Source organism: Coregonus clupeaformis, chromosome 19, assembly GCF_020615455.1.
Source record: "Coregonus clupeaformis isolate EN_2021a chromosome 19, ASM2061545v1, whole genome shotgun sequence".
Taxonomy (NCBI): Eukaryota; Metazoa; Chordata; class Actinopteri; order Salmoniformes; family Salmonidae; genus Coregonus; species Coregonus clupeaformis.
The window spans coordinates 13,956,288-13,980,826 of record NC_059210.1 but is presented as its reverse complement, the minus strand read 5'-3'; the positions used below and the strand labels follow the sequence as shown (position 1 = coordinate 13,980,826).

Genomic DNA, 24,539 nt, shown 5'->3' with positions numbered 1-24,539 from the left:
TTCAACATCCAGTGTTTTTACCTCAGGCTAGTCTTAAGATCCAGATAGAGCGCCTCTTTGGAACAGTCTGCAAGTGTGAGCAGCAAGGATGCCTACAGCAAAGGCTTGTGTTTTAAAAGATTTAAACAGTCAGGAAGGTGCCCTTACAGAAAAACTACATGAATTGTATTTCCTTACAGGAAAATGCCACAGACTTTGTGGCACAGCAGAAAGATCAGCATACCCCATATCCAGAGGTTGTGTGTTCAACTCTCAAGTGGGGTCCTATTGAAAAGTCAGTACTAAATGATCAGGTCAGATGGAATCATATTGTCGTTGACACTATTTTAGCTGAACAGCATACCACTTACTTTGAAACCCCCATAAAATGTCATTCCCTTACAAAACAAAACGTGAAATCGCTGTTTTCACCTGTTGAGCTGAGATTTTCACATTAACAAAAGAGCGACGTGAAGTAAGATGTTCACATGTATTACATTTAGAGTTCACATGTATTACATTTAGAGTTCACATGTATTACATTTAGAGTTCACATGTATTACATTTAGAGTTCACATGTATTACATTTAGAGTTCACATGTATTACATTTAGAGTTCACATGTATTACATTTAGAGTTCACATGTATTACATTTAGAGTTCACATGTGAAACCAGATGTTCACATGTATTACATTTAAAGTTCACATGTATTACATTTAGAGTTCACATGTATTACATTTAGAGTTCACATGTATTACATTTAGAGTTCACATGTATTACATTTAGAGTTTACATGTATTACATTTAGAGTTCACATGTATTACATTTAGAGTTCACATGTATTACATTTAGAGTTCACATGTGAAACCAGAAGTTCACATGTCTTACATTTAGAGTTCACATGTATTACATTTAGAGTTCACATGTGCAACTTGAAATACTTTCCCCAGGTCGTTATGCTACTGATACTGTGGCCGACTGGCAGGGAATAAAGATACTTTTTTTAATGGATCTATATGGAGTTCTATAGGGAGTTTCTTGCCTCTGGCCTCACTTCAGTTACATGGTTTTTAGTATAAATCCAGACTGAAATAGGTCCTGTTTTCTTAAACATTGCAGTGTATATTACTCAACTGTTTGTTTCCTTGTTTCTGGTTACTCTGTTTCTGGTTACATGTGATCTTATGTGAAGTTAATGTGATAACACGTGACAACATGTAAAAGCCACTTGTGATAACATGAAACTACACGTGAAAACATGATCTCATATGAAATAAATGTGACAACATGGGGATGCAACATTTAAACAAAGTTTCACATGTGAAAGTCAAACTCTCACATGTGGAATAGCGTTGACATGTGAAAATCGAATTTGCATGTTCACATGTTATTGTTATTCTCCTCACATGTGAAAAGGTGCTGTTAACATGTGAACTCTAAATGTAATACATGTGAACATACGGTTTCACATGTGAACAACTGACCTCACATGTCTCTTTCTTTACAGGTGAAAACAGCTATTTCACGTTTTAATTTTGTAAGGGAATGACATTTTATGGGGGTTTCAAAGTAAGTGGTATGCTGTTCAGCTAAAATAGTGTCAACGACAATATGATTCCATCTGACCTGATCATTTAGTACTGACTTTTCAATATGACCTCACCTGGGATTTGGACTCACAACCTCTGGATATGGAGTACGCTGATCATTCTGCTGCGCCACAAAGTCTGTAGCATTCATCTACACATTGATTACCTACAGTATAATACACTGCTCAAAAAAATAAAGGGAACACTTAAACAACATAATGTAACTCCATGTCAATCACACTTCTGTGAAATCAAACTGTCCACTTAGGAAGCAACACTGATTGACAATACATTTCACATGCTGTTGTGCAAATGGAATAGACAACAGGTGGAAATTATAGGCAATTAGCAAGACACCCCCAATAAAGGACTGGTTTTGCAGGTGGTGACCACAGACCACTTCTCAGTTCCTATGCTTCCTGGCTGATGTTTTGGTCACTTTTGAATGCTGGCGGTGCTTTCACTCTAGTGGTAGCATGAGACGGAGTCTACAACCCACACAAGTGGCTCAGGTAGTGCAGCTCATCCAGGATGGCACATCAATGCGAGCTGTGGCAAGAAGGTTTGCTGTGTCTGTCAGCGTAGTGTCCAGAGCATGGAGGCGCTACCAGGAGACAGGCCAGTACATCAGGAGACGTGGAGGAGGCCGTAGGAGGGCAACAACCCAGCAGCAGGACTGCTACCTCCGCCTTTGTGCAAGGAGGAGCAGGAGGAGCACTGCCAGAGCCCTGCAAAATGACCTCCAGCAGGCCACAAATGTGCATGTGTCTGCTCAAACGGTCAGAAACAGACTCCATGAGGGTGGTATCCAGGCTCTGTCGTAGCCGGCCGTGACCGGGAGACCCATGGGGCGGCGCACAATTGGCCCAGCGTCGTCCAGGGTAGGGGAGGGAATGGCCGGCAGGGATGTTGGTAGAGCATGGCGTTTGCAACGCCAGGGTTGTGGGTTCGATTCCCGCGGGGGGCCAGTATGAAAAATAAAAAAAATATGTATGCACTCACTAACTGTAAGTCGCTCTGGATAAGAGCGTCTGCTAAATGACTAAAATGTAAAATGTAAATGGTGTGAGGGCCCGACGTCCACAGGTGGGGGTTGTGCTTACAGCCCAACACCGTGCAGGACGTTTGGCATTTGCCAGAGAACACCAAGATTGGCAAATTCGCCACTGGCGCCCTGTGCTCTTCACAGATGAAAGCAGGTTCACACTGAGCACATGTGACAGACATGACAGAGTCTGGAGACACCATGGAGAACGTTCTGCTGCCTGCAACATCCTCCATCATGACCGGTTTGGCGGTGGGTCAGTCATGGTGTGGGGTGGCATTTCTTTGGGGGGCCGCACAGCCCTCCATGTGCTCGCCAGAGGTAGCCTGACTGCCATTAGGTACAGAGATGAGATCCTCAGACCCCTTGTGAGACCATATGCTGGTGCGGTTGGCCCTGGGTTCCTCCTAATGCAAGACAATGCTAGACCTCATGTGGCTGGAGTGTGTCAGCAGTTCCTTCAAGAGGAAGGCATTGATGCTATGGACTGGCCCGCCCGTTCCCCAGACCTGAATCCAATTAAGCACATCTGGGACATCATGTCTCACTCCATCCACCAACGCCACGTTGCACCACAGACTGTCCAGGAGTTGGCGGATGCTTTAGTCCAGGTCTGGGAGGAGATCCCTCAGGAGACCATCCGCCACCTCATCAGGAGCATGCCCAGGCGTTGTAGGGAGGTCATACAGGCACGTGGAGGCCACACACACTACTGAGCCTCATTTTGACTTGTTTCAAGGACATTACATCAAAGTTGGATCAGCCTGTAGTGTGGTTTTCCACTTTAATTTTGAGGGTGACTCCAAATCCAGACATCCATGGGTTGATACATTTGATTTCCATTGATAATTTTTGTGTGATTTTGTTGTCAGCACATTCAACTATGTAAAGAAAAAAGTATTTAATAAGATTATTTCATTCATTCAGATCTAGGATGTGTTATTTTAGTGTTCCCTTAATTTTTTTGAGCAGTGTACATCTTTGCTCTTAGCAAAATAGTGCCGTCTACACTGCTATTTTAGTTATCAGTTAATTTGACTATTCTCTCATCATTGATTTCTATAACTTAACTCTAAATAATAATTACTGTGTAAATATACATACACAATGTAATTGTGTGTCAAATATGTAAGTTGAAAACACTGTATGTTAAAAGTGCTGTTTGTGTGTGTATCCTAACGAGTCATTTTATTTTGCAGGGCATCACCTGTGAAATCGCATGTGAAAAAAATTAACATATGAAAATTTGAATCCACATGTGAAAGGTTATGTAATCACATGAAAATCTACATTTGAAACTTCATGTGAAATATCATCACATGTGAAGTGTTCCAAAAACACATGGGGTAATCTGATTTCACATATGGAATTTCACATGTGCAAAACGTGGACATTTCACATGTGAAATCATGTGGTTTTTCCATAAGGGTGAGCAAAATGAATTTTTATAGGCTAAAGTGTCTCTGTGTTTTGGGTTATTTTGCCTGTAGGCTTATTTGCACAATGTAGGCTAACATCAAGTTCTCACTAAAGTCAAATAAGGTCAAAGTCACATGACAACAAAGAGAACTGATTCACAACCAAAACAACACAAACAAACAAGCAATACAAGCAGGCTAGCAGATTGGATTATACAAATGTTTAATGTGCACAGCGTGATGTGAGATTGTACAGTAAAAGCAAGGGAAGGACAAATTCAATTTTAATATAAAAATATGTATGACCTTTTCATCAAGTCAAAAAATGAATTCAATCAAGCAACGTGCTAATATTTACCATCCTCACAGACAGCAGGTAGATAAAAGGTGACAGAGTCAAAGGAGACATCCCAAATAGCACCATATTCCCTATATAGTGCACTACATTTGACCAGGTCCCATACTGAACTTTGGTTAATAGTGTATATAGGAAATAGGGTGCCATTTGGGATGCGGGTGCCATTTGGGATGCACACAAAGTGAGATTCATGTCAGTATAGAACAAAAATATGCTCCCATTCGTTGTCAAACAGCAGTGGTCTCAGGGGAGGGAGACCGGTTAGCTGATTGTCCTTGTTCAGCCAACAAGCAGAATGCTACACCAGACCAAACTAGTCAATCAGGGACTTAACTCATCCAAACTCATTGGGGACAACAACAAAAAAAAGAATATATATGACAATGCTACTCAACTTGTGCATACATTGGGCAAGGCTAGTATAAAACAACAGAATTTAAAAAAAGCTCAAAACAAAAGTTCTTCATCTTCAGAAAGTGTAGGAATAAAAAGCCATGGTTATTTAGTTACAGCTACCGCAATGTGCATCAACATACAAGGTTCAATCCTCCCGTCCATTTTAGAAGAGAAGAGACCTCAATGGTATAAAAAAAAAGATCCAATGGTGTGAATGTAATGAAACAAAGATCAAGTTATATTTCTCCCGAGATTCAAAGGCAAACTTAAAAACATTCTCGGTCACATAGAAACTATCTGAAAACTGTATTTAAGACCTGGTTGTTGTCATGGAATTGAGTCTCTCTGGCTTGTAGTAGAACTGGATCTGAATGCTGATGGAGAGAGTGATTATGATGTCATCATGTGGCACTGGGCTGAGGGCAGGGCAGGCTCTGTGAGCGATGTTGTCCTATAGCTGTGTGTCTGTCTGTCTGGGCGTACAGACTGACAGCAGTGTGTTAGTTGGCTCGGTGGCTTTGTGGCGGTGCATGCAGAAACAAGGGCAGGTTCAGTGTTTCAGACTGGGAGGCAGGGCAGGCATAAGGGGGTGGGGGTATGAGAGGGGGTCGGTGGGGGGTGTGAGAGGGGGTCGGTGGGGGTAGGGCGGCTGAGAGGGGGTCGGTGGGGGTATGAGAGGGGGTCGGTGGGGGTAGGGGGGCTGAGAGGGAGGGACGTTGATAAGGTTTTGGGTCTAGGATTTTGTGCTGTGTCAGGTGGGATTTGTCTCTCAAAACAACGCAGTGGGACAGGCACAGGGATATCCCCCCCCTTCACCAAAACCACCCCCCTCCCAAAAAACATGCCCCAAACACACAAACCCAGCAGAGAGGACACCAACATCTATTATATGAGCCTATCAATCAATCAATTAACTAACTTATCAATCATTCAATCAATACTCCCCATTAAACAAGCTATAATCAGAGAGGGTCACACAACATTTTGGAACAATAGGAGGAATGGATGGGGTGGGGGGCTAGCGTGATGCTCCTGCAGTGATAAACAACGCTAACAAATACAGAATAAAAAAACGAAAGAAAAACAAACAGAAAAACAAAGACCCCAAGGAATGACCCTCGATGTAATCCTGTGCCCCTGTTGGTTAAACAAGCACTGGAGAGAGAAACCATTGTTGTCGAGGGAGAAAGAGAGGAGGGGCCAGATGCTCTCTATTACTGTTCCCTTACCTCCAACATCCCTTCCACAGCTCTGGAAATGTCTCACCTCTAATTTTATCAGAAGTTGTTCTCTCTCTTTTCTTTTTCTTCTGGTGACTTCTCCCCCCTTTCAATCTGTGTTTAGTTATGGTTTCCACACCTCCCCTCCTCATTCCCATCCTCCCTTCCTCTTCCTCTTCATCCTCCCTTCCTCGTCTTTTCTATACCCCCTTGGTGGTACTGATGCGGATGCTGCTGAAGCACTTGCCCATGGCTTCGAACAGCGGGTCGCAGAAGGTGTGGACGCAGATGGAGTAGACGCGGCTGACACAGTGGATCTCTATCAGATAACTCTTGACACACGGCACCACCGCCCAGATATGGATGAAGGACAGGATGGCGAAGAAGATGCCCCAGACCAGCGCCAGCGGGATGCCCACCAGGGCGGTGAGGAGACGGTAGCACCAGTACTTGGTCACCGTGAAGGTGGTGAAGCTAGCCTTCCACACGCCGTCGAAGCTGTACGTGCCCGCAGGCTCTGCGATCACATCCTCAAAGTCCACCTGACAGGAGAGGAGAGTAATGGTTAAAATCGATGAATCAGCAATGATAAATTAGACAGCCACTCTCAAAGCAAAAAACAGATTAAAAATATATTTTTAAAAATAAACAGCTGTTGCCCTCCCATACATTTGTGCCCCTGTTCTGAAGTTACACAAGTACTAGAAATATTACAAGAGATGTATGTCTCCTCATAGTGGCTGGTACGAGCACTCAAACCAGGTCAAACTAACCACCCACCCACTCTCCTACCCCCCTTCGCAAAAACATTTTGTGATTGCTACACTTGCTGTGTGAGGCCCTCCTCCTACTCGCTCTACCCTCCTAAACCACCTCTTCACATTCCTGACAGACAGACTGATACACAAGACAGAGACACATAGAAGTGTCTGAATCAGAGGGCAAATAGCCAGCACCCTATTCCCAAGATAGTGCAGTACTTTTGGTCAGTGTCATTGGCCTATTCCCAAGTACTGGTTTTGGTTAGAACCAGCCAGCACCCTATTCCAATTCAAAACAGGAAATACAGTGTCATTTCAGACTCTGCCCAGTTCTACTGCAATGCCCTTCTCTACCCTGGAGTTCTCTCTAATGCAGTTCAGTTTACATTCACCACCTGAGAGCCTCCAAGCTCCTGTATTAAAGCTATATGTGTCCTCTAGTACCTACATGTAGTAAAGAGAAGCCGGATGGCCCCAGTGAGGTAAACCATGACATTTATTTATTTTCAGTGTAAACAGACTTCTCAGGCGATCGACGGGTTTGCGACGTGCCTCCCAAGTACCCATGACCTCATAGACGATTTAGTGCAGATTGTAAAGTGGAAAAACACACACGCGAGCACACACATACTTGCTCTCTGTCTTTCTCTCTTTTTCCCAGTCTCTCACTAGTGCTACCACTCTCACTACCTCTCTCGCTCTCTCTCTCTTTTTCCCAGTCTCTCACTAGTGCTACCACTCTCACTACCTCTCTCGCTCTCTCTCTCTTTTTCCCACTCTCTCTCGTGCTACCACTCTCACTCTTTCTCTTTTACTCTTCCCTTTGATTCCAGGCCCATGATACAGCAAATATTTATTTTACAGTTAATTATTGCGTGTGTGTTTTGTCTGCGAGAGACGTGTCGCTGTCAGAGGGTTTAACATCACCTGTGTCTAGTGCATTTTACATTTACGTCATTTAGCAGACGCTCTTATCCAGAGCGACTTACAGTTAGTGAGTGTATACATTTTCATACTGGCCCCCCGTGGGAAACGAACCCACAACCCTGGCATTGCAAGCACCATGCTCTACCAACTGAGCTACATTTGCCTCTATGCAATATAGGTCTTTGTTCATTTGATTCAGGAGCCATTCTACCAGCTCTTACTGTGTACACAGGGAACTCGCTAAACTGAACATGCTAAACGTATAGCGTAAAATAGCTTGGTGGTGAAACCCTGTAATATAAATCTCATAATTCTTTACGCCACAAAACCCAGCAAATTCCATTTCATTTTCCAGAGCCATACATCTTGAGTACTGTATTGTATGTAGGCCCACAGACACAGTTTCCATCACTTGGATGGAGAGTAAATGAGAGGTCTGTGTAGAATGGTTCTGATGAGAGCTGTTAGCAGCCGAAATGTAACGTTTAATTTTTTTTTAAAGATGCTAATATTTTAATTGTAAGCGAGAGTGCCTATGTTTTTCTAAAGCCTAGTTTAGAAAGACATAAACATAAGATAAGATCACAAGTCAGCAAATACATTTTATTCACAGGGAGTTGTTATTACTTTGCTATTGCAATAGATAATTGAACTATAGTGAACAGAGAAGAACATTCTTTATGAGAAACAGCCCTAGGTAATACGGAGGGAAAGCCTGAGAGGATTTTATTTATTGGTGGGCAAGTCATGGTTGGCTAGATAGATACAATGTCTCAGCCCCTATCGCCCCTTTAGTTACTGGGCATACAGTAAAACCAACTAGTTCTCAGGGACAACATGTGACCAGTCTGGTTGGCTGCAATCTTGAGAGAGGCATGTAATATATTTTTCCATTCTGTCCCTAGAGTGCTGAATGCCTCAGTCCAGTGTTTCCTCCACCATTGTGTAAGTAGGATGGGCCATCCCTACCTAGCTGTGTTTTCCCCCACCTAAAATAAATCATTTGGCTTCAATTGATTTCAACTGAAATTGTTGCTTAATAAATTAGCCCTGAATGTTGATTTGGGCCTTTGTTTGCACCCTACCTGAACAATCTAAGGGAAACCCTGCCTCAGCTTACCATTAAGCCTGAATGTCTTAATTTCCCAATATAATGTGCCTCCCGCCTCCCTCCTCTGGGAGTCCCGGCATACTAGAACGTTTGGCAGGGAGATGTTAGCTAGCGGCTGGTTAGCGAGCCGATCGCTGCTGTCCGCGCTGCACAGTGTGGCCGTGGGTGTGTCTGCGCAGCTCAGCTCAGCTCAGACTCAGCCCCATCGGGGTTTAACAGAAGGCTGCCTGGCCCTGGGCTATATAAAGAACCAGGCTTTATGAGAGGAAATATTCTATTCCCAGGGCAAACTCTCCAAACTCTGCATGGATTTCAGTGATGGTGATTCTTTGATGTGGCCGGTTGAGGGAGTGCAGCTGCCGAAATTCCAGATAAATTATAAGATCACTGCTAGAGAAAGTCAAAGGTCTACTGGTACACATGGTTCTGCAGAAGGAGAGTAGTGTGTGTGTGTGTGTGTGTGTGTGTGTGTGTGTGTGTGTGTGTGTGTGTGTGTGTGTGTGTGTGTGTGTGTGTGTGTGTGTGTGTGTGTGTGTGTGTGTGTGTGTGTGTGTGTGTGTGTGTGTGTGTGTGTGTGTGTGTGTGTGTGTGTGTGTGTGTGTGTGTGTGTGTGTGTGTGTGTGTGTGTTCGTGTTCCCTGGCCCTCCTGTAGCTCAGTTGGTAGAGCATGGTACTTGCAACGCCAGGGTTGTTGGTTCAATTCCCACGGGGGGCCAGTATGAAAAATGTATGCACTCACTAACTGTAAGTGGCTCTGGATAAGAGCGTCTGCTAAATGACGTAAATGTAAATGTACATAACAGCAGCATAGTGAGGGCACCCCAAACACACACCTCCATTGACAACATTTAGAACTCCAAACCTCTATAGCCTGGGAGAATACATGTGACTTCAGATGATTACACTAGCGGTCTGTAGATTTGATTAAAATAGCAGAATCATAAGGCTGTATTATATTCTGAGCATACTGAAGAGTCTGTCTCACTGTTACAATCAGTTGGTAGGAAGTCAGAGAGAGAGAGAGGAAAAATGCAAGACAGAGATAAATATTTTTTTTACAATCATCTCTACTTTTATCTAAATTGTGTGAAATGTTTACAGTTCATTTTTTATTGTTTATTTCACTTTTGTTTATTATCTATTTCACTTGCTTTGGCAATGTAAACATATGTTTCCCATGCCAATAAAGCCCTTTGAATTGAATTGAGAGAGAGAGAGAGAGAGAGAGAGAGAGAGAGAGAGAGAGAGAGAGAGAGAGAGAGAGAGAGGGGGGGGAAACTGCAAGACAGAGATAAATATTTTTTTACAATCATCTCTACTTTTATCTAAATTGTGTGAGTTGGGTTTCCTCTTACCATTAACACACAAGATTATCTTTTATATGAACAAACCTATTGAAATGAAACGGAGCAAATGCACACAAGAAGGGAGACTAGGAGACAGGGGAGAGAGAATGTAGTCATTGCTCCCTAGTTGACGCATCCCTGAGGATTGCAGAGAGGGAGGGAGAGAGACAAAGGGGGATATAGGACAGAGCAGTGGGAGGGGGAGGAGAGGGGAGAGAGAGGGAGATCCCTTGGCCTGCCTGCCCCTGCAGCTACTTGGGTGTTTCCCTGTTTTATGAAGGCAAAGTTCACTACTTCAAACGGCTGACCCTCTCCCAGTGGTAACTGACTCTTTACAGATGAAACAATAACCCAGCTGGACATGAGGATAGATGGACAGTCTATGTCACAAATGGCACCCTATTCCCTATGTAGTGCACTACTTTTGAACAGGGCCATAAGGCATATGGTGCCATTTGGGACACAGACTCTGACTGTGTCACCTGGGCCTTTCTGTTCCCACCAACGGATGACAGGTGATTTTCACACGTACCACAGTAATGTCAGCGAGGGCTTCTCTCAACAAACTCATATTTTACATAAACACAAAATGGGCACAGTGTGGTTGTAGTCTACGTTGGAAATACGTTTGCTCTCCAATAACTCACTCACAGAATAAGAGACATGTGTAACTATAAAACAAGGACTGTGAGAACATTTCTGTTCCAACAACAGGAAATTCGTGATGTTTCCTCCGTTCCAAAACCAGAGCAAGGATGTTCGGCTAATGACAGCAGCCGCACCAGCAAAATAGGCAAGAGACGCTGCTGCGTACGCACCACATTTACGCATGTGTTGAGCCCTTCACAAACCTATTCTGGCCGATGTAAAACATTGTAAACTGGGGTCATGAATCCGAAAAAATCAAACGGACACATAGTATAGGCTACACACGAGAATGCCATGAGACCCACCAACCATAAGACACACGCAGTACTTTGTGCGCCCTTGACGCACGCAGCTTACTATGCACATTTGGCAGCTCCTAGCCTGCCCAGTAATCGTGCGAGTGACAATTTCCAGTCCTCCTTGGTATATTATAATGGGAACATTGATAATATAACAACATTAGTTAATGTGTCCAAGTACAAAACCATCCACATGCAATATTGGAACTGAACTAGTTCTAACCTAAACTATAATTTATATGACGCACGATTTGATCAAATAATAATCGTATCAAACCAGTCTAATAAATAAAGTAAATAAAAAGGTCCAAAGTGAAATCTTACTAGTGAAAAAAATCCATAAACAATTATTTTCTCTTCATGGGTAAAAATACCGTCTACGGACTGGTTCGGTGTTGAACTCACCTTGACAACGTCGTCGTTTAAGCGCTTGGGGTCCCGGTTCACCAGGTCGATCTCTTTCGTATGGACATCCTGCATCGTCTTCATCCCGCTCATACTGTCATTATCCATGTCTTTGTTATTAGGTTTATAAATGTTCCCTTGTTTCCTGATGAACGGCGAGTGCAGAAATTCCTGTGAGTCCGGAGGTGAATAAGAGAAGCGTTATACGTTTATAAGTTAGTGGAGAGATGGGCAGAGAGGCAGAGAAGGTCGACTGGAGCGCACCAGAGTTAGCAGCCTGCCCCAGCCTGAGATGGTTTTAAAAGGGTAGTACCACACCCCTCAACAGCAGAGATCCATCTCTCACCGCAAGGGGTCATCTCCAAACGCTCACACAATGCCTGCATAAAGATTGTTCGGCTGGCTATTCTCTGTAAATACAGAACCTGTCTCACAGAAAGCATCGAAAGCTTATTTTCACGCATGTAAACTGTCAACTTGTAATGGAAATTGCATTTTCGATTGACTTAGTCTAATACAATTAACATTCTAAAGACAACTTGTATTCACAATTGTGTGTTTCAAGTGGATTAAAAATGAAATAACGCACAGAATGCTATTAGTGTAGGCTAGTTAATAAATAACTGCAAATGTATCATGCCAGTGCTAATGGAGACGAGAGGGGAGTGGGAGTAACGTTCACAACTAGGTGCCAAAAAAGATGGCAAATAGTGCTTTGGAGTAAAAAATTGTTCCAGTTTCCCAATCTTCCAAGGGCATTTTCGATAAATGTCACAATGAGAATGAGCCATAGAAAATGTGTTGCTCACATATTATTCAATATCCATTATAAAATACAAAATATAGGCTATCATAAAACTGGAAAAGAAAAAGTTGGATTGTGACAGGACGCAGAGAACCTTACCTCGTCAGTTTCGCCGTCCTTGAGTCCGCCAGTCATGCTGTCCCGCGCCTGAAGTGCTAACAGACCAGTATGTTGTTGAAGCAAGACAGTGTCAGTTTAACAGAGGAAGCAAATCAACAGGAGGCGTGGGGACTGTTTGTTAACGACTTTGGAGCTCTTCCTGGGATATTACCAAATCATATCGCTTATCTTTACGTTGTGCTCATTGAAAGCAAAATTCAAGTTAAGGCGCCGGAGAGACCTGAATGAGAAATCTCTGCGTGCCTCTGCATGGACTGAATGAATGCTCGTCTTATTCATTCAGCAGTCACCTGTTTAGACAAGCAGTGCAGCGGGATGAAACTGTAACCCGCCATTAACCTACTGCTCAATACATTACGCAGCAGCTAGTTGTGGAGAAACTGACCTGATCTGTTCAACTACTAAGATTGTGTTTTCAAGTTGGCCTGTGTGTGTGTGTGTGTGTGTGTGTGTGTCGTTTGTTCCTCTGTGTGTGTGTGTGTGTGTGTGTGTGTGTGTGTGTGTGTTAGTGTGTGTGTGTGTGCTATGTGTCGTTTCTGTTGGCTGCTGTCTTTCCTGAGTAAACTGAGGGATTGAGTTCCCCCAGCCCTATGCTCTGTAAGGATTAGGAACCTGCTCTGGTCATGGTGGTCTGTCTACATTCCTTTGTCTGATTATCTGCCCAGGGAAACAACTCACCTTGGTTTGGAAATGACACCAGTCCCAGAGACATAATAGTCCTGTCCCCGTTATTTTCAGCCAGTGTGTGTGTGTGTGTGTGTGTGTGTGTGTATGTGTGTGAGAGTGTATGGGGGTTGTAATTGGTAACCTAGGCTACACAGTACTGTCCCTTTTCATTGCAGAACTCAGTCACTAGAAGTTGACTGTAGCCATTCTCTAGGGAAGACAACCAGACCAATGGGACTCTACTGCAGAGTTAGCTGAGGTCTAGACCATGCAAAAAAGAATGCAAATGAGTCATAATCACAACAGTGTCCAGCTTTCATTTATAAAAAGGTTCCTTATGATCATCTTTAATGTCCCTGAGGAGAAAATTGTCTTTAGACACGGTACTGCTGTATACTCAGTGCTATTGGTGCGAGATAGATGGTTTCGGAAAATACACAGTGAGTACCCAGATGTAGAAGAAAGAAGAACCATTCCTCTTGTGTTTGGCATTAAGGAACAGAGAGAATTAGATGAATATGCTTCACATTAGACTGAAGACCTGTAACCAGGGGGATAACCGTAGGCAGAAGGTAAGTGTGCTGACCCAGATACGTTGAAGGCTCATAAGTCAAACAACTCATAAATCTGGGGCATTTCCGTGAGTACAACTCGCTGGACGAACGTTGTAGAACCATCATTGCAGTATGGAATATTTTTCACATTGTACCGAATCAGTAGAGTTTTGTCTTTGCGCAAACCTGCAGATTATCAGTATGGAATATTCAAGTATGGAATATTCTTCCTAGTCAGTATTGTGCTGTGTGTAAACCTGTAGGTTATAAACTGAGCCCCAGGTCAGGTTCCATAGGCCCACAGACAGAGGCAGCTCTTTTCCTCTCTATATAGGAAAGTGTCTTGTGCAATCAGACCAGCTCAGTCAGTAATTTACAACTTTTCTCTGGCACTGAGACTGAGAAACATAACCTAGCCCTCCTATCACAGTTCTCATTACCTTCTATGACAGACAGACACAGCAATACTCAGAACATTTTAGAAATAAGATTCTTTATTTGGTGAAGAAAATGAACATTTTTGGTAATTTACACAAATCAAAGAATAAGTGTCGTTTGTTGAGCAGAATTAGAATGACGTCATTGTCAATTTTTGCTACATTTTTGCTACAAACTCAACACCGGTGTGTTCTATTGTACAATCACACCTCCAATTTCCTCTCAGCAGAGAAGAACCAACTCAGCCAAGTACATACATGGTCTATTGGCTGTCAGGCTGTCAACCGTCTCGCTTTATAGCCAAATGATTAGAAGTCACTGAGAGAACCGCTGCGCATGGTTGTTCATGTAGCCCTTTCCTGCAGTCAAATGACCAACTCACCCTCTAGTGGCCTCATTGGTGGAATGTTATTAATATTTGTAATAATTTCATAATTAATAAACATTCCTTTTTTATTATAACATAAAATCCGTTGTTTCTATGTCAAACGGTTTTGTTATATTTCAGTCTTCTGTGATGTATAGTATATAAAGTGTAATATTGGGATACAAACTCAAAATTGAATACATTTCAACTCTAACTCTGACATGGAACAGGTGTTTTTTTAAAGCCCATAACCATGTGTGTGAGGTGTATACTTTTGTTTCAAAGTAGATTTGTTTAAGACTACCAAGAAACACTATGTGTGACCCTGATTTAGCCCACTGAAGTAAAAGGTTAAACAAAGCACAGGGTCTTGTGTGAGTTCTATTATTTATATGAGCTGTGAAGAACTGGTGGCACTATCTGCCAGATATTTCTGTCAATATCTGTCTGTAGAGATTCTCTATATAGTTGGGTTTTGAAGTAAAGCATGCAAGCTAGCTACTACTAGCTGCTAAAAACAAGCTCAGCAGTACCTACACTCTTAGAAAAAAGGGTACCAGAAGGTTTATTCGGCTGTCCCCATCGGAGCACCCTTTTGAGTTCCATGTAGAACCCTCTGTGGAAAGGGTTCTACATGGAACCCATAAGGGTTCTACCTGGAACCAACAAGTGTTCTTCAAAAGGTTATCCTATGGGGACAGCTGAAGAACCCTTTTAAGTTCTAGATAGCACCTTTTTTTCTAAGAGTGTAGGCCTACAGCCATGTACCTGACAAGTGTATCAACGCTTCACTCAATACAATAAACTGGAGTGTAGTCACCTCATTATCTTCAGAAACATAAGACACAAGTTCTGTCCAGTTTTTTCATGTCTTCAATCAAAACATGGACAATCAAGAAACATGACAATTGTGCGTGGCATATAAATAATAAGTTAGAGAGCCAATACTCCTGTTTTATATTATATTGGACATTTAGTCCACCTCCTGTTCAAAATGTATACAACTGTCTTAGGTTTTCCCGGACGCAGAAAAGCGAGCTTAATGGAGACTAAAAGGAAGCTTAATGGAGACTAAAAGGAAGCTTAATGGAGACTAAAAGGAAGCTTAATGGAGACTAAAAGGAAGCTTAATGGAGAATCTCTAGGCTAGACACTAGGCTTAATCTATGTCCGGGAAACTGCCCCTTACTATAAAAGCTATTGCCCAAAAATATATCCAAAGCACTGCGAGATCAACACAGCAGTAGCAAAATAAGGCTGCACAAGTATGCAATAATCTGCACCCCAGCATCTTGGATCTAGGTACACTCTATTACAGAAAACATATGAAGGAATTCATTCATTCAATTTCCTGCCGAATCCTCTGCTATATGTACAACACATAAAAAGCAGAAACTACACACATATTACATGTCTGATGTCAGGAATGGTGAGATGCCTTATTGTCAATTCCCATGTTGCCCTGATCTGATCCAACATGATTAAAACAGTTCTTTAGAATCAGAACTATGGAATTACAATAATTAGTTTTGGTCACAAATGCAAAATGTTCATTTGGCAGTATACATAAAAGCCCTTTATAAAGCTTGACACAAGCACTTCTTTAAACATGAGACATTATGATTAATCTTTTGTGAAATTCCAGATGACATAAATTATCATGTTGGATCATCTTATTACCCAGATGGTGTCATGGTGTTGTCTAAGGGATGTTTACCCCAATCAACCTTTATGACCACTTATAACTTATCATTACTTTACAGGTAACTGTTAGCCTTCTTATAAATTATTATATCATCATTCTACCAGATATTATGGAGTGTTGATGTTGGCTTTATAAAGAGCTTATATATTTCAACACAAACATGAGTAAAGGATACCTTATTTTTCCACTTAGACATAAGTCAAAAAAGTGATATTCTTTAATAAATCATTTATATGTCTCTCTCATCCGATCCCATGCCTTCCCCTCTGTGCCTTCCCCCTCTGTGCCTTCCCCCTCTGTGCCTTCCCCCTCTGTGCGTCTTCATGACAGGGAAGGAAAGCCCCTATCAGTTGTCTGTGGTCTTGACGTGAACCAATGACAGACACCGGCCCATACTGTGGAAGAGGGGGGTGACGAGCATGTCTGTCAGGCTGCTCCAGACAATCTGGACAGAGGGCAGCGCCATCAGACAGCTCCGCACCACCGGCATCAGCACCCTGCAGGGAGGAGAGAAGGAAGGACCACAACAACAGGTTCAACTTTGCATCGCAAACATACAGTATTCTTCAAATGCACATAATGTGTAGTCGTGCATAGCTATTACATGCATATTTATTACATTACGAGAAACCTATAGCCTTGAGTGTAATATCAAGCGCATGAGAAAGCCCTAATAGGTTGCGTTTGTTACAGACTGCAGAGTACCTCTTAACATGCATTCAACACACAGCCTTCTTCATCGTCTTACTTTGTCCCTTTGGGATAATCATAATCGTAAACAGTTAATGCAGACTTTCATGAATGCTTGCAGCCTGTAGTATGTGTTAAGGCTAGGGAGTGTTATTAGTGTGTCTTCTCTAGTACCACTGTATCTTGTAACACCTATCCACACCCCAGACATCCATTGACCAGTCACAGGGTCAACTGTTTGCTATAGTTACCATTCCATCCTCTATTGATTTCTGCCACCAAAGCCTTATTTACATTGCTTATCCGCCATAAAAGCTGTGACAGACATTGCTGACTTCCTCTTCCTCTACACAATGGTAGCGTCCCAAATTGCACTCTATTCCCTATATAGTGCACTACGTTTGACCAAAGCCCTGTGGGCCCTATGGATGCCATTTGGTATACAGACAATGGCTTTAAGCAGAATAAATTCTGTAGAGAGACTGAGACATTGAGACATGGAAAAACTAGTCCAGAAACTGTAGTAAAGGTCGCATTAAAGTTACTCTGTGACATGCCCACAAAACATGCTCAAAACAATCTGTAGCCTATCTATTCTAGTGGAATGTCCCATTCTCCTCTGAAAATAGGCCTACGGTGCTGCAAGGCAGACTAGAATGCCAACTGTCTGGCAGGGAGTATGGGGGCTTTTTTCCACTACCACTGGAACACTGTATTCCTCCTAACTTTCTATAACGTGCCTCACTTTTGGTGTTGTTTCAGCAAGTAGCAAGCTTACTAAGTGACTCTCAGGCAGTTTGTGAATGTAAGGAGTTGTATTATTTCCCTACAACTTAAAGGAAAATACCATTCAAAAACTATCTTTTGGTATTTGTTTTAATTAGTCCACTGTTGATACAATAAAACACATCATACTGTGACACTTTCTGTATTTTTGAAGTTCTATATCTTGAAAACTTGATTGCTGACATGCAAAACATTTTGGGACCATATCAACAGTGCCCTACTGAAACAAATACCAAAATATAGTTTTTGAGTGGTATTTTGTCCTTTAGGCACCTGTGTCCACTGGCATGCATACAGTACATTATGGAAAATAGGCCTATATATATATTTTTTTTCTTCACCTTTATTTAACCAGGTAAACCAGTTGAGAACAAGTTCTCATTTACAACTGCGACCTGGCCAAGATAAAGCAAAGCAGTGCGATAAAAACAACAACACAGAGTTACATATGGGGTAAAACAAAACACAAAATCAAAAATACAACAGAAAATATATATACAGTGTGTGCAATTGTAGCAAGTTATGGAGGTAAGGCAATAAATAGGCCATAGTGCAAAATAATTACAATTAGTATTAACACTGGAATGATAGATGTGCAAGAGATGATGTGCAAATAGAGATACTGGGGTGCAAATGAGCAAAATAAATAACAATATGGGGATGAGGTAGTTGGGTGGGCTAATTTCAGATGGGCTGTGTACAGGTGCAGTGATCGGTAAGCTGCTCTGACAACTGACGCTTAAAGTTAGTGAGGGAGATAAGAGTCTCCAGCTTCAAAAACTTTTGAAAGGCAGGGCAGGATGGATATAGGTCTGTAACAGTTTGGATCTAGAGTGTCACCCCCTTTGAAGAGGGGGATGACCGTGGCAGCTTTCCAATCTCTGGGGATCTCAGACGTTATGAAAGAGAGGTTGAACATGCTAGTAATAGGGGTTGCGACAATTTCGGCTGCTAATTTTAGAAAGAAAGGGTCAAGATTGTCTAGCCCAGATGATGTTTTTGTGCTGGTCAAGGGCAGTCAAGTCTGAGGAGAACCAGGGGCTATATCTGTTCTATATACCTGCATATGGAAAGGTTATGACATAATTACCAAAATAAAGTGAAAACACTTCAAACACATTCACAGTTGTACTCTACCTATGCTGTTAACTAAATAGCTTATGTTATGTCAGTATACCAGCTTAACTGTGCAAACTGACACCCAGTATATCACCCTCTCTGTCATCAACAGGCTAATACATTTATGCAGCAAAACAGGCAAAGGAAACATTGGCCCTTGGCCAAGCACCGAAACAACAAGATAGCATGTGATGTTCATACCAAATATGAACACAGCTGAAGACCCCGAAGACAATACCGAGGATAAACGCCATGGGCACGGCAAGGATGGTGGTCAGTATTCGGTAGGAGACGTATTTGACCAGTTCGAAGACAGCGTGACTTCCTATCCATACTCTGTCGAAGCTGTGGCTCGAACTGGGCTCTGCTATCACATCGTCAAAACCAACCTGGAGAAGGAGGCAACTTGTCAGGAATCATTCATTCAGATACCTATCTGTCATTATATGTCCTGTACAATCACAAACAAACAATCAGATGTTTCTGAACTGTCTGTTCAGGTAGCCTGGTCTCATAGACTAGATGTAACAAAGTAAATGTAAATCCGGGACACTCAAAAACGAAAGTAGGTGTTTGGTTGGGGTGGATGGGTAGGCGTATAATGCCAACGTCTAGCAACCCAAAGGTTGCGAGTTTGACTCTCATCATGGACAACTTTTAGCTAATTAGCAACTTTTCAACTACTTACTACTTTTTAGCTACTTTGCAACTACTTAGCATGTTAGGTAACCCTTCCCCTAACCTTAACCTTAACCCTTTAACCTAACTCCTACATTTAACCCTAACCTTAACCCTAACCCCTAGCCTAGCTAGAATTCGTAACATAGCATACATTTTGCAAATACGTAACATATTTTACAATTTGCAAATTCTTAACATATTGTCGTTTTGCAAATTCGTAACATACAATACGAATCGTAATTCGTGACATATACAAAATGGGTGATGGACATCCACAAATACATACCATACGAAACGTGACATATCATCCTAAATGTGGTGTCTTGGATTTCAATAGAATAATGCGAAATGCTCTGAGACCAGATTGGTTCAGGAAATGGCTGGATAAGAGGACTGACTCCAAATGAAAACTCACAGCCAATTTATAAACTAAACTCATAGGCAATAGCGCATGGTTTGTGCAGCTATTACGTATGAATAGCCTAAAATGTTGTTACTAGTTTATTACCTATGGCAAAGTAACAGTGACATGATGAAAGTATCGAACTACGGCTTGATAGAGGCATATCCACATACTGTAGTTTACTTTGTGAAACCCGGAGCCCACGGTGTGCTGATACACTGATAGGGTAGCTTACCTTTAAGTGAGCGTTTATGTCATTAGGATCTCGGTCTGGAATCGCCGCATAAACATTGTCTTTTTTCGACAGAATCGGTTCGATTGATCTGTTGAACTCGTCCTCGTCCATGATAATACTCGTTTCGTAATTCGCCTTTTCGAGACCCATTTTCACTTGACAGTCCGGCGGCGCGGTGAGCGGCGGAGAGCTGTCGTTGGTCAGAAGTTGGGAGCGCTCTTTGCATTTGGGACTGTGCCAGTGCCGTGCGTATCTGAAACGCACCAACGCCCGGCGCGGAAAGCGGCGCAATGTGGGGTGGTAGACACAACAAGCAAAAGTCATGTCCCCATGACATTTTAGACTAGAGGACAAACATGTTTGTATTTTACACTGTATTTATCAATTTGTCTGATTATAATCGAATGATGTGATCTAGGCTATATTGAACGAGGCCAATCTTGCAAGATTGTAATATACATTATTTAACCATTGGGCATTATTTGTTAATATCTCAACATTTGTATTGGCTGGACACTGACCACCCTAGAAATGACCTCATTCCCATTCAGATAAGCATTAGGCGTCTGAGTGCCAAGTCACAAAGAGCCTCAATCATCAGTCTTTTTGAAAACATTGGTCTCCTTCCTTCACTTCCTCTTGCTCTATTTTTTCCTCTCTCCTCCACTATCACACCCTCTCCAAATAAGAGTGATGTGGAGGAGAGAGGTGGAGAGGAGGAGACAAGAGAGATGCGCATGTGAGGTTGGGAAACACAAACACACACACACACACACACACACACACACACTCACAGAGGCTATATGTTTGAATGTTGTAGTGCCCCCAACCCCCACCCTGGTAGAGGAAAACCCTTTATGGCGTGATGTCCGAGGCAGTGGATTGTGTGTGTCTGTGTGTGTGTGTGTGTGTTTGTGGCAGAGAAAAATATTGGGTTACACAGCAACTGAGTAGGCCTAGAGAGGCTGTTTTACATGTACAGAAAGCATAAAGGAACATTGAGTGCATGTTGTGCAAGTCTTCATGAGATTCTTGCCGATTTATTGAACTTGTTGATTGAGTTCAGTTACCTTTTTCTCTGCCGTTTCTCAACATACCTGGAGCAATTTTAGAATTGCTCTGTCTTCAGATTTTTAAAGCCAGGATATAAATACAATAGGAAAGACATCCTTTTCACATGCTGTAATTATTCTCACACTGACCCAGAGAAAAAAATAGAAGTTTTAGACAATTCTACACATTTTGCCATGGGGAGGGGTAGAGAAAATGTTGCAGTTATAAAGCAAGTTTGCTGCAATTGGCAAAGTGAAGATTTTGCAGTTTTATAGCTAATTTCCTGCAATTCTACACATTTTGCCATAGGTCGGAGAGACATTTTTGCAGTTTTGAAGCTAATTTCCTGCAGTTCTACACATTTTGCCATGACATATGCCATGTTAATATGACCTCTGAGTGAGAGTGAATAACAAGTTACTGGGGGCCCCCTGGAGGTAATTCAACCATGATTTTCTACAAGTTTAGATAGCTGGCTAAACTAATTTACCAATCTACAGAATGTTAGCTGACATGGCTAATTGAGTGAGTGTCAGTGACTGACATAACAACAGAAAAACTGCTGATGCACAAACACATTTAGAAATTGCACCTTGTATATTGTACTGTTCTAACTATAAAAAATAAATAAAAATAAATGATCGTTTTTTTGGTCGGAGACACCCTAGCGGCCATGATTGCTTATTAGTGATGGGGGAAGAAGTCTATACAATTACATATTGGCATATTTTTTTTTTTTACGATATATCGTATCGTTTTGACAATATCGCAATATAATTTTTGAGCTTGTTGGCTGTATCTGCACCAAAACTCCAGTATTTTTCCTTCAAAGCTTATTTTTAAACAGGGAGCCAATTTGTTTTCAGCACTTTTATTTCCATAACTGATCAAAACTTATTTTCTCATGACTCTTGTCTATCTGCAGCAGACATATGGTGAGCAATATGTTTGGAACATCGAATCGTAATAAAATCACAATATCGAAATCGCAATACATACAGAATCGTGAGAATCGCAATACATATCGTATCGGCACCTGAGTACCGTGATAATATCGTATCATGAGGTCCCTGGCAATTCCCAGCCCTATTACTTACAGTTGAAGTCTGAAGTTCACATACACCTAAGCCAAATACATTTAAACTCAGTTTTTCACAATTCCTGACATTTAATCCTGGTAAAAATTCCCTGTCTTAGGTCAGTTAGGATCACCACTTTATTTTAAGAATGTGAAATGTCAAAATAATAGTAGAGACAATGATTTATTTCATATTTTATTTATTTAATCACATTCCCAGTGGGTCAGAAGTTTACATACACTCAATTAGTATTTGGTGGCATTGCCTTTAAATTGTTTAATTTGGGTCAAACGTTTCGGGTAGCCTTCCACAAGCTTCCCACAATAAGTTGGGTGAATTTTGGCCCATTCCTCCTGGCAGAGCTGGTGCAACTGAGTCAGGTTTGTAGGCCTCCTTGCTCGCACACGCTTTTTCAGTTCTGGCCACAAATGTTCTATAGGGTTGAGGTCAGGGCTTTGTGATGGCCACTCCAATACCTTGATTTTGTTGTCCTTAAGCCCTTTTGCCACAACTTTGGAAGTATGCTTGGGGTCATTGCCCATTTGGAAGAGCCATTTGCGACCAAGCTTTAACTTCCTGACTGATGTCTTGAGATGTTGCTTCAATATATCCACATAATTTTCCTTCCTCATGATGCCATCTATTTTGTGAAGTGCACCAGTCCCTCCTGCAGCAAAGCACCCCCACAGCACCCCCCTTTTTCCTCCAAACATAACGATGGTCATAATGGCCAAACAGTTCTATTTTTGTTTCATCAGACCAGAGGACATTTCTCCAAAAAGTACGATCTTTGTCCCCATGTGCAGTTGCAAACCGTAGTCTGGCTTTTTTAATGGCGGTTTTGGATCTGTGGCTTCTTCCTTGCTGAGCGGCCTTTCAGGTTATGTCGATATAGGACTCGTTTTACTGTGGATATAGATACTTTTGTACCTGTTTCCTCCAGCATCTTCACAAGGTCCTTTACTGTTGTTCTTGGATTGATTTGCACTTTTCGCACCAAAGTACGTTCATCTCTAGGAGACGGAACGCGTCTCCTTCCTGAGCGGTATGACGGCTGCGTGGTCCCATGGCGTTTATACTTGGGTACTATTGTTTTTTTGTTGTTGTTTTTTGTAATCTTTTTTTTTGGGGGGGGTAGATCAACTTTAATATTTCAGATAGATTGTAACTTCCATCAATGTAATTGTCTGCATCACTTCCAATCCCCCATATGGTTTTTTTCTCGCAAATATATATACATATACATATATATACATACACACATACACATACTCATATACACATACATACATACACACACATATATATACATACATCCATACACACACACATATCCTTTTAAAAATTATATTTCCCTTCATTACTTTCCAACCCCACCACCCCTTCCCCAATTGGAGTAAACTAGTGAACAACAACGCTTAGGCCTCTACTTCCAGCCCATACATACTATATACATTTGATGAACACAGTCAAATTCTACAATAATTATATTTTGTTTGTTTTTACTCCTGAACTTCCTCCGATCATTTTCATGATGTCCATCTGGTTTGCTTCTATATGCCATATTTTTCTAACTGTGCTCTTTCTCAAAAGCTCTCAACCTATAACCTATATACTTATTATGGACACAGTATGCTTTACATTAGTTATCTTGTTGTTATTAGTTGTTGTTATTAGTCCCATCCTTCAGCTCCATTCAACACCTCCCATCTATCTCTTAACACCATCCATATTGGATTTCTATTTGCCATATATTTTTCAACTGTACTGTGATGTTTTACAAAAGTTCTGAACTTTTCTATTCTCATTGTTTCTACAGATCGTAAATTGAAAATATATATTTTTTCTAAAAGTATTATAATATTATCGATCGATTGACTATGACTTTTCAGATCACCCAGCAGTGCTATCTGCAGGGTTAGCTCCAGGTAAATATTGCAATCCTTTAGCCATTCCTGGACCTGTGTCCAAAAACAAGCTACAGATGGACAGTACCAAAACAAATGATCTAATGATTCTGTCTCTTCGCAGCAAAATCTGCAGAGCTGGGAAGATTGTATCCCCCATATAAATAACATTCTATTGGTAGCAAGAATTGTATATAATAATTTAAATTGAAAAATTCAAAGTTTTAAATACGGCGTCGTTTTGCGTATCAATTCATAAACACTATGCCATGGAATCGGTACGTCAAAAATCTCTTCCCAACTATTTTGCAATCTATATGGGACGGCTGTCAATCCTTTGGTCCTTAAATGAAACTGGTATACTTTTTTATTTATCACAATTTTCTTTAACCAATTATATTCTTTAATGCAAGGCCGACAGACAAGTT

At 41.6% G+C, this 24,539-nt stretch overlaps 2 protein-coding genes across 2 annotated transcripts; both read right to left on the bottom strand.

Moving 5' to 3' along the window:
* Positions 1-6,052: 6,052 nt before the first annotated feature.
* On the bottom strand, positions 6,053-13,155 carry cav1 (caveolin 1). Its single transcript, XM_041837046.1, has 4 exons — positions 13,107-13,155; positions 12,408-12,463; positions 11,504-11,674; positions 6,053-6,548 (listed from the first exon to the last, which is right to left on the bottom strand). The coding sequence occupies exons 1-4, from the start codon at positions 13,138-13,140 to the stop codon at positions 6,207-6,209; spliced, it is 603 nt and encodes a 200-aa protein (XP_041692980.1). The 5' UTR covers positions 13,141-13,155; the 3' UTR covers positions 6,053-6,206.
* Positions 13,156-15,132: 1,977 nt separating this feature from the next.
* cav2 (caveolin 2) lies at positions 15,133-20,481 on the bottom strand. The gene is made up of 3 exons (XM_041837045.1): positions 20,073-20,481; positions 18,955-19,142; positions 15,133-16,655 (listed from the first exon to the last, which is right to left on the bottom strand). The coding sequence occupies exons 1-3, from the start codon at positions 20,394-20,396 to the stop codon at positions 16,505-16,507; spliced, it is 663 nt and encodes a 220-aa protein (XP_041692979.1). The 5' UTR covers positions 20,397-20,481; the 3' UTR covers positions 15,133-16,504.
* Between the last annotated feature and the right edge of the window lie 4,058 nt (positions 20,482-24,539).

What these genes read in the sequence shown, in the direction of transcription:
- cav1 (XM_041837046.1), bottom strand. Translation starts at nt 13,140, where the DNA reads ATGTCTCTGGGACTGGTGTCATTTCCAAACCAAG. An exon ending in AGGACGGCGAAACTGACGAG is followed by an intron (nt 11,675 to 12,407) that starts GTAAGGTTCTCT and finishes CCGGACTCACAG; the next exon opens with GAATTTCTGCACTCGCCGTT. An exon ending in TAAACGACGACGTTGTCAAG is followed by an intron (nt 6,549 to 11,503) that starts GTGAGTTCAACA and finishes CTCTCCTGTCAG; the next exon opens with GTGGACTTTGAGGATGTGAT.
- cav2 (XM_041837045.1), bottom strand. Translation starts at nt 20,396, where the DNA reads ATGACTTTTGCTTGTTGTGTCTACCACCCCACATTGCGCCGCTTTCCG. An exon ending in ACATAAACGCTCACTTAAAG is followed by an intron (nt 19,143 to 20,072) that starts GTAAGCTACCCT and finishes CTCCTTCTCCAG; the next exon opens with GTTGGTTTTGACGATGTGAT. An exon ending in TTCAGCTGTGTTCATATTTG is followed by an intron (nt 16,656 to 18,954) that starts GTATGAACATCA and finishes TCCTCCCTGCAG; the next exon opens with GGTGCTGATGCCGGTGGTGC.